The following is a 14,554-nucleotide window of genomic DNA, read 5'->3' as shown; positions in this document are numbered from 1 at the left end:
TTAATGAAGGTCTTACGGGTGTGGAACGGCATGAGGGTGAGTAATTAATGACAGAATTTTCATTTTTGGGTGAACTAAACATTTTAAAGACTTTTCACAGTGAAGTAGCTCACCACCAACAGCTAAAAAGGCTTCCCACACAATGGCACACTTCCTCCATGCTTCACTGTAATACAGATGCATTTATTATTATATTTCTCAGCAGATTTTCAAAGACACCGCTCTGGAGCATCACCATGCAATGCTTTTTAAGGAGGGCATTTGCTTAATTCTTGCTCATTTCCTTACCAGTAATTTATAGTTAGTAGGCTAAGCTTAATGTTTAGCCGTTTTTATGCCCAGGAGTTTATATAATAGAGCTGCTGATGACCTTCAAGGATGCATGACTGAAGCCTCAGGACTCTTTTTCCCCTTCTTTAACACACATGCAGACATGCACTTCACAAACATGTATATATTCAAGCTCCTTGGCTTTTTCACCCGTTTTGGTGTTACTCTCGGTCATTGACCCACTTCACTTCTGTTTGTTGTTATGTTATCTATATGTGAGTTCAGTGACATATAGAATTACTTAACTTTGTAAACACAACGTCAACTAATCATTTAGGTTAGATCAATCATCCTATTTTATTCCTCCATCAATTTATGATATTTCTTTTCTTTTTTTTTTCGAGCGGATAATATCAACTGTGCCTAATTTGTTTACATATAGAATATTTTTAGTTTTAGTAATAAAATATTTATTTGTATATCAGCTTTTCATATTAATCCCCGTTTAGATTTATATATTCTTATTCTATGAGAAATACATGATGTAATCACGGAGCCACATGCGTGACGTCATATCACCCCACTCGCTTTCTGCCTCCCAATTGGTTGCTTTCTCTGGTTCTACAGGCGGAGTCATCCCTGCGGCTCAGACTAACTTGATGGCCGAGCGCCCACCTCTGCTCAACTCTGATTGGCTGTCAGAGACAAGCCCACTGAAAGTCCCAAACAGGCAGTTGCCAACTGAGATTTTGTAAACAAAAAACGGGGTGTATATATTCAGCACTTTATAGTAAAAATCTGTCGATTTCACATACTCTTTTAACACGTTGACTCTCAGCCTACTAATTGAACAGGTCGGAAATAATTATTAACGTGTTTAGATGCTGTTATACATTTATATACATCACATAAAATAAATAATAATAATATAATGATAATATATGTAACAACATTTCAAAAGCTACTCTATTTTAAATAAAACAAGTTACAGTTAAAAAGTAAAGTGACTTCAGTTGCCGTTATATTCCAATGCATGGCAGTACGCGAGCGCGCGCGTCATGTGAAGGAAGGAGCGAGCTCTGATTGGTCGGAGGGCGTGTCAATCACCCACAGCCGTCTGTCTATGGGTTTGCCTGGCTCTCTCTGTTAGCATGCTAATGTGCAAAGCAAACTCTTAAGTCAACTTTGCCTTGTGCGGCAGTATGGATACGAACGCGAGCAGGTAGTTGACTGAATCAGCAAGAAAGTTGAATTTAGCGAAAATCAAGTGGACATATCGTTTGAAAACTACGCCAACAAATGTTCCGGCATATTTGCCTGCTCGACGAGTGCGAGAAGTTCTTAGTTTACATGGAAAACCGCTTGTTGTGTGTGTGAGTGCTGGGACTTGAATACTTCTGAAGTCAGCTTGAAAAAGCATTTGAGGACAATGAATCTGTCTTTTGACGACCCGTCACTGGACAACTTGGACTCCAGTTTGTCTTTACATGATCCGAGTGATATTGACACGGCTCTGCTCAGTGACATCGATGGTGAGAGATCATTTGTTTACACTTGCGGTGCTGGTTGGCAGGGTGGACAGAGCGAACTGTGAATTGTGCAGTTTAGGGACGGATACATATTTACATTGATTGACAGTGCTGTCAGACGCAGACACGTGTTTATAATAACGATTTCATTGAAAAAACTGCATCTAACCAACCAATGTCATCATTTAGGAAGCTTGTTTTGCTCAGAAACGACTGTATCCTCTTTAAACATGCTGATAGTGACTGTGAGCACATCTGATCAGTGAAGCTGGGCGTGTGTTTTCAGGTATTACATGCATGGGTCCTTTATTTGCACAATTTAATGGTGCTTTGTGCGTTAAATCCTATTAAAATGAGAATAAAACACATGTAGAAGTGGCATTGTGCGCGGCCCCGCCCCCCTCCAGCCTGGACCGGTGTCGTCACGCGAGGTTACTGTCGGACACCCCCTCTATATTGTGACCTACCAACACAGTTCTCTCATAAGGCTCATTTGAGTGCTAGAATATTTAAAATTAAAATTATATAAAAAAAAAAAAACAGTCTTGTATTTCATACCGAAATGCATTATTTAAAAAATAAAAACATTTAGACAGTTATCTTTTAAGTTTGAATATATCTGAATTTGTGTATGTATTTACATTAATATCCTCTGCATTATTAAACCCTTTAGTAATTAATCTTTGTAATGTTTAAATGGTAAATGCAGGGTGGATGTAAGTCAAGTGACCGACAGTAACCCTGCGCTGAAGCGGACGGTGTCCGATAGTAACCTCTAGCACGCGTGCGCGCGCTGCGCGGCATAGCGAGGCGCTTTCTGGGCCTCTGATTGGCCGAGCGCGATCACCTCATACAAACACACCGGCCGCAGCCATGGCTGTGCACACTGAAGGAGTCTGATGTTATGTGGGGTCACATGTGTGGAAAACACCTTTTGACCACTTCAGGTGTTTACACTGTTGGAAATTAACTCACTAACTTTATTTATTATTATTATATTAGTCATATTAATGTTGTTATTAATACTAATAATTATTGTTATTATACTGATTATACTCTGAATTAAGAAAATAATAACATGAATTATATATTTAAATTACATATATTTGTGCATAAAATGCTTTATTTCCTTATTTTTGATCCCAGTAATATCAGTGTATTATTTTATAATTTAATAATAGTAGTAATAATAAAAAATAATAATTCTTATTATTCTATGAGTCATTAATGTTATTACTAATAATATTATACTGATTATACTCTGAATTAAGAAAATAATAACATGAATTATATATTTAAATAAATATGTGTGCATAAAATGCTTTATTTCTTTATATTTTATCCCAATAATATCAGTGTATTATTTTATAATTTAATAATAGTAGTAATAATAAAAATAATAATAATTATTATTAGTCATATTAATGTTATTAATACTAATAATATTATTATACTGATTATACTCAATTGAGAAAATAATAACATGAATTATATATTTAAATTATAAATGTGTGTGCATAAAATGTTTTATTTCCTTATTTTAGATCCCAATAATATCAATGTATTATTTTATAATTTAATAATGGTAGTAATAATAAAATAATAATTATTAGTATTATATTATTATAATTATTATTTCATTATGTATTATACTGATTATACTCTAAATTCTTTTTATCTCAGATCCCAATATTTTTCATGTATTATTTAATAATAACATTTAATTATACAGATTTTACTCTAATTCTTTTTATTTCTTTAACTCAGATCCCAATATGAATGTATTATTTATTAATAAAAATATTTATTATTATTATTATGATTATTATTATACTTAGATTCTTTCCATTTCTTTATCTCAGATCCCAATATTTTTAATGAATTATTTAAAAAAACATGAATAATATATTAAATTATATATAATATTTATGCATAAGATACATTTTATTTCCTTATTGCAGTTCCCAATAATATTAATGTGTCATTTTATAATCTAATAATAATAATAATACCTACTGATTATACTCCAGTTCTTTTTTATTTCTTTATCTCAGATCCCAATCTTATTTATGTATTATTTAATAATAATAATTGTTATGTTATTATTATTATTATTATTATACTGATTATACTCTTATTTTTATTTCATCTCAGATCCCAATATTATCAATTAATTAATTGTTTAAAAAATTATACTCTGATTTAAGAAAATAACATGAACAATATATTAAATTATATATTTGTTCGTAAAATACTTTTTTATTTTTTTTATTTATTTATTTATTTTTTTTAAATCTCAGATTCAGATGTTATTTAATAAAAAATAACTTGTCCAGTTGACCCTTTTCACATTTCCGGGTTTCTCAGAAGCGGAAGTTGTCATTTGGGTAAACTTCTATAGCTGGTGAATGAGAGACTTCATTAAATATATGTATTTTTGTGTGTGTGTGTGTGTTACCTTTTGCTCAAATAGCTTAAAATGTGTTACCTTTTGCTAAAATGTTCTCACACCTTAATTAAAAAATAGAGAACGATTGATAATGGCAATCAGAAGAGGGAAAGATGTCATTTTTAGACACTGTATTAGAAACACCCTCACAGCAGTGTTAACTAGTTCTGTAATTTGTTGAAAAGGTTATATAATACTATAGTGTTATAAATGTGTGTATGTGTGTGTGTGTGTGTGTGTGTGTATATATATATATATATATATATATATATATATATATATATATATATATATATATATATATAATTATTATTATTATTATTTTTAAATGAAAATATTAAAAAAACTTTGCAGGATTTATGATGGTGATGAACATTAAAATGTGTCATCACAGTCTGTGAGAAGGGTCCTTAATAATAATACTATAATGTACAAAAACCTTTTGCTTTCATTTCAAGATGTTGAATTCATTTGTGCCTTAAGGGTGTGTGAAGAGTAAATTGGCTATTTAAATACAAGATAATTCAGGATCATTAATATGTCATTATGCTGGCATAACTAGATGAATGTGATAATATGATCATCATAAATGGTCGCCAAGTCATTTATATTAAAGACTGTTTTTGTAGCCTACAGGTTTTTGAGCTTCATAATTAATCGTTTAAACATTTGAGGTGGCATGATTTCCTCTCATGCATGTGTTTGATTCACTGGGCTCAGTGGTGAGGGTGGCTGTGAGATGGATGATCTTGAATGGTTCTGTGTCTCTGAGGAGTTGCACTGAATGATGAAACTCTGTAATGGGTCACTCTGCAGTCAGATCACCGTCTCCAGCCTACAACTGAATGAAGTCCTGGCAGCCGTAAGCTGAACTTGTCATGGTTTAGTGCGTTTGGGTGCAAGAGTCACAGGATTCAGACCTGATGAGTGTGTGCTGCTCTGTGGTTCTCACATCTGGACACCTCAGTCGTTTTGAGATGAATCTCAAAATAACAAGCCAAATATTCAGATACTGCAAACACAAATGAGGTGAAACATCTTTGTAGAAAATTAAAACTTTTTTTTTTTCCCCTAATCAGCTGTATGCAAAGTGACACTGAAAATGTGTACAGTTTAACAATTTACTCATGGAGCCACAATGAGATTCTCATATCTCTGAAATGGATTCAAATAGGACAGTGGTTCCCAAACTTTTTAGAGTGGCGTACCCCCTGAGGCATTTAACATCCTTCTGTGTTCCCCCTCTCTACCACTCGGATTGCTGCATTCACACCTTTTCCATTAAGGGACCATATTTGCCCCCTTAAATTGATTTCCCAGTGAATTTTTTACCTTTATAAATACCTTTATAAAAAAAAAAAAATAATGCTTCAAAAAAAAAAAAAAAAAGTTTAATAGAGAAGTATTGCAATGATGATAAAAATGAAGATATGCTTTGAAATATTAAACTAAAGCCGCCAGTAGGTGGCATTAAGAGTGAGTCATCAGGCTTTATCATACACGTGGCGCAATGTGGTGCAAAGTATCTTTTGCTAGTTTCAGCCTGACACAGTTATCATTTTCACGTCCAGTGCCAAGTTGTTAAAATAACAAATGTACTCGGCACCCTTCTGTTCGCTCATGGGCGTGCTGGTCTGAAAACGAGGTGTGTTCAGGTGCATTGTTGGCGTGTTGCTATTTTTCTGTAACTGAAAACGACTGCACCATTGACCAACAAAAACCTGGTCTAAAGTCAATGGCAAAATATTTGTTTTGTTATTTAAAGAGCGCTTTAGTAATATGCGCCTATAAGCGGATGCACAACGCACATACACTCTGCTTGTTACACACAAAGGGCCACGCAGCAGCACATAAACATGCCAAATATTACAAATAAAAGGATTACAGTGTAAAAGATTATTATCAGTGCTTCCCACAGATTTGAAATATACTTGCGGTGGTAAAAAATCCTCCTATTACCCACAGCACAAAAATGGTCTACTACATGTGACAAACAAACAATTCTCTCTCTGTGAATTAAAGTAAAATAGTAAAATTTATAAAATGAATAATATATGTGTCAAATAATGTTCTTAGTCTTTTCTTTCTGTGGGGGAGACTACAATAATTTACTATGAATTAAATGGAAATCAAATTAAATACAATTTATAGTGTAACCAAAATACCAATAATGCCCAAAAGAAAAAAACTTAGCTTTTAATCATAAACAAGCCCGAAATACACAGGTACTCTTATTTTGAAATGTCTGTACTATTGCAGGCTGATCCTTCAGATTCTTACAATTGTCTAAAACATTTTATATAAAGGCCATAAAGTAGACATTGTAATAATTCATCAACTTGAGTTCATTAGCAATCGCTTGGCATAAATCTGTGCTTTTCATTGATTGAGAATCACTTTGAAGCAGTCTGAAGCTCTGTTGCGTGAGCTTGTAGAACGTACAACAGCGTCCCCTTGTGACTTTGCAAAATGGAGCGCCTGTGGGAATGTCAGCGGGAGTAAACAGTTCTGACGCACACATAACAAGTAGGTACAAAACGACTAGTTAATCTATCGCAGATGGTTTCATTATCTTGCGCGGATATAAAAGTATAAAAGGATAAAAATAATAAAAGCAAAAATGTGTCTCCGAATCTCCGAATATACTTGGGCGGATGTTATTATACGTGGGCGGCCCGCCCAAGTAAAGTCTATGTGTGGGAAGCACTGATTATTGTGTACATAAGGATAAAAATGCCTACATGTTATAATGGATAGTCATTGCATGTATCAGAATTACATATTTACAGTAATGACAAATTAAATTGGCTAATTATATGACCAATCGTGGCAATGCACACATGTATTTAAACTGACTCAGGTTGAGGGTGTCTATATTCCGACATGTAAATAGCAATCCACCGTGGTGCGAGCACAACTGGCTTTTAAAGGGAATGGGAGATGAGAATCTGATTGGTTGATTGCACGTTACGCCCAAAACACACCCATTACTCATTAAGAGAATAGGTACAACCCTTTTGGACCGTGCGCCGACCATTTTTCCCATTGTTACACTAGCATAAGTGGCCCAAAGTGCATCTGCGCCATGTGCTTAGATCGTTAAAATAGGGCCAATCGAGTCATTCATTCAGTAATGAAGAAAGTGGCTGTATTTATGAATAAGTCATTGAATCATTGACTCGCCCTATTCATTTAAAGCAGCAGATTTGTTCACGAAACACCACTGTGTGTTGCAGTTCTGCTGTGGTTTTCTTTTTAACTATTATTTCTTTGCAAAATAGATTGGCAATACTGTGTTTAAAATGTACATCACTTAATATTATCTTTGTGTTTGTTGAACTGTTGTATAAATTCAGTGTCACATTTGCAGTTGTAACAGCAGTATTGTAATGAGATTTACATACTCTGCACACAATCTATCACATGCACACTGCTTGTGTGGATGCAGTCAGTTTTGACATCAAAAGATGATGTAGGTTTGACTGGATGTCATGTATTTACGGTATTTTTGCCTGTTAGAAATACACGCTCAGTTTTAATGTTATTTTAAGGTGGGGTAGAATTTAAAAGAACAGCAAAACTCAGCATTTTTTAACTGTCAGCATTGGCATATAATGCAACAAGCTAAAACCAATAGATTTATAATTTTAGACCTACTAATCTTAGTGTTTAATAAAAAATTAATAAAAATATATAAAAATAAGCCATCTTTTAAAGTCATTTTCCCTCCCATAAATATCAGTTGATTTCTCAGTAAATATTCATCCATAGCTTTTAATATTTTGGGTTTCTTTTTCATTTGTATTTCTTTCACCAGCAAAAAATGATCAAATACCTAAAAATTCCCCTCTGTCCATTCACCGCAGGGCTCCTAAGGATGCCCCTGTTGCTCACTGTATCCATCTCTTTTTCCATTTTTTAACAGATATGCTCCAGCTTATCAACAACCAGGACATGGAGTTTGGAGGGCTGTTCGATCACACTTCATTTCCTGCTCCCGCAGCGCCCACGCAGGAGCTCTCAGCCCTGCCTCACTCCAGCCCTTCCTCTCCTCCACCCACCTCTTCTACGCCCACCAACACCTCCTCCATCCTCAGCAGCAGCCCGCACCTGGACGCCCTGCTGGGCCCCCCCATCACCCGCAGCTCCTCCATCCCGGACAAAGTGTTCCACCCTCCCACTTTCCAGCAGTCTCCTCTGGCACAGGTGACCTCCACCCCGGCCAAACCTGCCACACTGCAGACTACGCAGCCCAAAGCTCAGCCCGCTCCATCTCCCAGCCTCCACCCTTCCACCCCGGCGGCCCAGAGCCAACCTACCACGGCTGTGAAGAGCCCTACTGCGTTCGGCACCACCCAGCAGGTTCTCTTCAGCTCACCGACACCCCAACCACCGCAGCAGCAGCAGCCTGTCGTCACTTACCCCATCCAAAACGGTTATACAGGTGAGTTTTATTAGCTCCATGATTCTGAAATATGTGCCGACAATTGCAGGTTCCTAGGAAAAACATATAAGTTTCCCCCAAAATCCCTTTTATTTTTTCCCCCAATTTTTTTTTTTCTGGGTTCCTTTGTAATGTTAAATTAAATGTTAGAAATTTTTATATTTTTCTGTATTCAGTTTTAATAGTTAAATTAAATTTTAGTAATCAGAAAGCATGTGTAATTAATTTAATAATTTAAAATAAAATAATTATAATAAATTTATTTAAATAATGAAACTTAAACTTTTAGTAAATTGTTAAATTGGATGTAAAAACAAAAATAAATTGTTAGAACCCTATGAAATTCATTTTCATTCTAAATTCTGTTTCAGTGGTTTCATTCATTATTGTTAATCTAATAAATTATTAAATTTATTTAATTTATTAAAACTTCCACAATAATAAGGCCCTATGAATGTTTTATTTTATTTATTTATTTATTAATTCAGAAATTCAGTTTTGTCTATTATAATTTTTCTGGATTTATAATTTAATACCAATTTATTATCAAAAATGGTGGTGAAAAACATTAATTAATCTATCAGTTCCTTTTATTATTTTTTGTAAACAATTTGCTGCACAACAAAAGTTTGCTGATAAAAAATCATTTCGTTTGCTGATATTTAATCATGGAAGAAAAAAAAAAAATAGAAGATTAAAACAGAATAAAATAAGAATAAATAAAGTTTTATTATTACTCTGAGAAGTGCATTCTTCTGTACATCAAGTTAAATCAAACTTTTATTTTGACGGGTTGTCGTGAAGACCTTTGATTTTCTGTGTGTAAATGATAGGATGATAGTTTTAAGGAAATGCAATGTTGTAATGCTGGTAAAGTGTCTCTCAGAGCAGCTCTGGAGATGAAGTTCATGTGTTCATGTCCTCATTTAGTGAGACAGACACTGAGAACACCACAAGCTTCACGTGTGCTTCAGTACGTGTGTAGCAGACGAAACTGTGCTGCTCATTCACACAGAGACACACAGAACATGCAGACTTCAGATTCAATAGCAGTCTTTTTCCCATTTAAAGGTCCCGTTTTTCGTGGTTTTTTTGAAGCCTTGATTGTGTTTATAGTGTGCAATATAACATGTGTTCATGTTTCGCGTGTAAAAAAAACAGTATTTTTCACAATATTTACTTATCTGTATACCACTGTTTCCACTGTCATAAAAACGGGCTGATGACTTCCTTGTTCTATGAAGTCCCTCCTTCAGAAATACGTAACGAGTTCTGATTGTGCCAGCGGTTCCTGTGTTGTGATTCGACAGCTCTGAGCGCACCGTGCCCGGAAAAGTCACGCCTCTTACCATAACGTGGAGATGCACGCGCTCAGTGTTATTGTAAACATGTCTTTAATTTTACCCTATCAATTTGAGCCGGAATCAGACCCGGTGATTGGACTGCGGGATGAAAATAACAGCGTTTCGACGACATGGCGACAAACACACTCTACAAACGCAACTCTTGTGTATTCCTGTGGGCGGAGGTTAGTCAAAAAACTGTTTTAGTGACGTCATTAAAGAAGGAAGTAGAGGGATGTAGTCCAAACTGGCCGTTCGATGTAGGCGACTTCTGTTAAATAAAATATCTCGCTTGGCATTGAACTTTGAGATTTAACATTTTACAGATTTTATTTATACTCTAACAACAACATTACACACTAACTAAAGTTTGAAACATGGGATCACGAAGAACGGGACCTTTAATATTCACAGACACTAGTCCACACCGCAATTTGATTCATTCTACAGCCCTACTTTTGATTTATACACCCAAAAATAGCCAAATTCTGCGACGTTCCACATCATATAGAGTACATTTCATTTTTCTGACTGGATTACGCGATTCCATTCACATTTTCCGCATCGCTGAAATCATAAGGCCTACAAAGATGAAAGATCTGTCATTCGTGTGCAAGAGATGTGCCTGAGCTACCAGTAAACATAACTTCAGAAACATGTCATGTCAGCCTAATCTTTCTTACCATAATTGTGTCAATTACATCTGTTGACACTTCATCTCAAAGAGTGTAAATCACAGTTATCTGATAAGCTAATTGGTCACAATTTCTTTTACGACAGCTTATAAATACTATGTAACTATGATGTAACTAAAGCATCTGATACAACGTGGAGAAAGTGACTAATAATTGGATCCAAATGATTTACATGATTTCTTATACCAGCAGAGCTCTGAATAGCCTTCCAATAAAGTGAATATTAAATATCTTTTTTTTCTTTCAAGTATCACTTTTAAATCACTGGCATTGTTTGCAAATAACTAAACATTCAACATTGGCACCAAATGTGACCCGATCTGGCGAAATGAGTCGGAAGTCGCAACGTTCTATTTTAAGATATGGGCCGATAATGTGGAAAAACAATGAAAAAATCGATTTTTTTTTTTTTTAAGCTAATTTCAAAGAACAGACTTTCAAAAATAATCTCCCAAAGTTTCGTAGTCCAGATAATCGAGTAAAGGTATTTAAATGGCTATTAAATTTGACATGGTTTTACTAAATTAGCTGTAAATGAACTTCTCAACTCCTCTCGTCACTTATGAGCATTTCCCGGTATCCCCTGAAACGGCATTATCTCTGCTCTACAAATATGGTGTTACACGTTGTATAGAACCAATCAAAAAGCTTAGAAATGTAAAAACACTGACCTAAACGCTGATTTTTTACAATGGGAAGCTCCGTTTCGACTGACAGGCACGCGATCGGTCCAGCCATCCTCCTGTCAGACTAGCGCGCCTTATAAAATAAAACTCCCATTTGCGTGTCTCTCTTTAAAAGCCAATAAAAATTGAATCCATATAGGTAGCACAAAAATTTATTTTTGCATACAAAACCAAAGACTTTAAACTTTAATATCAAGCCTCCAACATGCTTCTGTTGCGTTGTTTTCACCCTCTAATGAGTCTGAGAAATATGCGTTTACAACAAAAGTAGCACAGCAGCTAACTGAATACAAGTATGCATTTCACGTGCTCATAACTTCATGAAAAATGCACAGATCATAAAAATCGCACATCAATATTTAAAGCAGATTCTCAAGATTACAATGAATCCGAAATCAATATAATATATTGCGTTGATCACAAGATATTACTCACGAAATGATTTAACATACTTGGCTAAAAACATGTGTCTAATCTCTCCGGGATGCAGTGTGTATCCAATGTTCCCGGACCCATCCATGTTCGTTTTCCAACGTGGAATAACACAAAATAGATATCATTTTAAAGCTTAGAGTCTCATCTTTTTAATGCATCTAACCATTTTGAAAAACTCCTAACGAGTGCTGAGAAGCACCTCTAAACCGTAGTTTACCGCCCGTTGGCGCCACCTGGCTGCGGAAAAAATGAACAACAATTTTTCAAACTATTCTTTATAATATCACCACGAAATTTGAACCAGATGCAGCTCACATATTGGAGAGCATCACCAAAAAAAGAATTTTTTAGCGATCTTATTGTGTTCCTGAGTTATTCCATGTCAAATAAAAAAAGAAAAATTATTTTTAAAAAATTATATATATATTTTGTCTTTTATCAGCTGTTTCTCGGCAAGAAAATGTCCAAATGTAATGTAATTTATATTTTCTTAAAATTTAAAATGTTTTCTATCAAATGATACCTACCTTTTGACTCTCCTTGCTAGAGTTTTGGAGTTATGAGTCTTTACTTTTGTGTGTGTCGCTCAGGAAAAAAAAAGAAAAAAAAAAAGAACTCTAAAAAAGCCTTCAGGTCTTAAAGGGTTAATTCAAATAAATACTTTAAAATAATTTGAGCTTCAGCCTGGTTTAATAGCATTTATATATACATAAAAATGTCTTTGGTCAAATTAAGCTGTAAAATAAATAGTTTATCCCTTTAAATGCAATGGATTTTGAAAGATATCAACAAAAAAAACGGGCAAAAAACTTTAAAAGCGATTTTCTCAGGTTTTCAATTTGAAAAAGAGGGCAGACGACCATAATTAAAATGGGTATATCTTTAAAACCATTCAAGGTATGACTTTGACTAGGATATCATTTTAAAGCTTATTGTCTCATCTTTCCATTGATACCAAAATCTCATTTTTGAAATTTGGGTCACTGTGACTCATTTTGCTGGATCAGGTCACAAATAATAAAAAGTAAAATGACAGTAACAAACATGTATTACATTTACATGTTACATTTGCTGTGAAATATAAGAAAAAGCTCTCCTGATTTCTGTCTTTCTTTTTTTTTTTTTTTCAACTTACATTTTTGGAGTCTGTGACATTTTTATGTTTTTGAAAAGTCTTTCACCTGTTCACCAAGGATGCGTTTATTTGATCAGCAATACAGTAAAAACAATATTGTTAAATAGTTAATTTTTTTTTTTAAATTTTATATTTGAATACATTTTAAAATGTAATTTATTAGTTTGATCAAAGCTGTATTTTCAGCATCATTACTCCAGTCTTCAGTGTCACATGATCCTTCAGAACTCATTCTAATATGATGATTTGATGATCAAGAAACATTATTATCAATGTTGAAAACAGTTGTGGTGCGTCATATTTATGTGGAAAATATGATACATTTTTTGAAAGTTCAAAAGAACAGCATTTATTCAGAATTATTATTTATTTTTTTGTAACTAGTCAGTTTAATGATCAATTTAATGCATCCTTGCTGAATAAAAGAACTAATTTCTTTCAATTTTTGTCTCCAAACCTTTGAAAGGTAGCATGTGTTACATGGGCATTTTGGGTCACTTACTCAAAACATTTGATCAAACTGACATTTTGTTTTGCCTTCAGTTGGACTATACCAGCTTCATTTGTGTGGTATCTGATTCCTAGCTACTGTAATATTGATGAACAAAATGATAATGAAACTTTCAAATTAAGTTAGTCCTGATAAACTATGTAAAAGAAAAGGCAATGGTGGTTGAATCTGCTTGAGCTAAGCATTTGTCCTACTGTTATCATAGTTTTACAGTGATTTCATCGTGTTTATACTGGCTTTTAAATCCGTTCAGTCCTTACATATTTGATTTAAAGGTTGAATCAGATTTTTGAAAGTGTGTCATGATTCTAAGAAAACTTACTAAAAGTGTTTTGAGGTTATGTAATCTTTTGTGTAAATTATTATTCACATGTTGTTCATGAGTAACGCACATGATCATGACTGCCACCACTGTAAAAATGCATCACCTTTGATCAGTCACATCATGTCAGCAGTTCCCTTCAGGTAGCTGTGATTTGTAATAAAAAGGCAATTTGAGTTCAAGGTGCAGAAGGAAGTCACTGTTGTCAGTCCTGGAGGCCTAGTGACCTTTTATCGTACTTTGTGTTCATGTGTAAAGAAGCCCAGCCCACATTCTTTCTTTGCTTATGGTTTTATTATTTTGTTTCATTCTGCTTATCGTTGCGGCGCTTGAGTGGTAATGTCTCCACCGGGTCAAAGAGAGAATACAGCATCACACTAGCGTAGATCAAAGTTCAGTTCGGGTGAATTGAGTTATGTATTTCTAGCGTTATAGTAAGTGACCATCTGCCTGCCCCTTTACTGTTATTATCAGTTTTATTAATTCAAGCACACAAGGAATTCTAGTACTTAAAGGGTTAGTTCACCCAAAAAATGAAATTTCTGTCATTAATTACTCACCTTCATGTCGTCCTAAACCACTTCATCTTCAGAACACAAATTAAGATATTTTTGATGAAATCCAAGGGTTTCTGAACCACATATAAGCAAGCTGTCACTAACTCTTTAACATAAATCCATGATACAGAATGTAAAAAAAAATAGATATACAAAAATACAGATTATATAATGTATA

General features: G+C 34.3%; 1 protein-coding gene across 1 annotated transcript in view; it reads left to right on the top strand.

The window, feature by feature from the left end:
- Positions 1-1,331: 1,331 nt before the first annotated feature.
- srebf1 (sterol regulatory element binding transcription factor 1) overlaps positions 1,332-14,554 on the top strand; it is a 33,486-nt gene continuing 20,263 nt past the window's right edge. Inside the window, exons 1-2 of the mRNA XM_048187188.1 lie at positions 1,332-1,802; positions 8,174-8,692. Of these exons, the coding sequence (XP_048043145.1) occupies positions 1,700-1,802; positions 8,174-8,692 (622 nt within the window). The 5' untranslated portion in view covers positions 1,332-1,699. The remainder of the gene's footprint in view (positions 1,803-8,173; positions 8,693-14,554) is intronic.

Source organism: Megalobrama amblycephala, linkage group LG1, assembly GCF_018812025.1.
Source record: "Megalobrama amblycephala isolate DHTTF-2021 linkage group LG1, ASM1881202v1, whole genome shotgun sequence".
Classification (NCBI taxonomy): Eukaryota; Metazoa; Chordata; class Actinopteri; order Cypriniformes; family Xenocyprididae; genus Megalobrama; species Megalobrama amblycephala.
The sequence above is the reverse complement of the archived record's forward strand: the minus strand, read 5'-3'. Positions and strand labels throughout refer to the sequence as shown.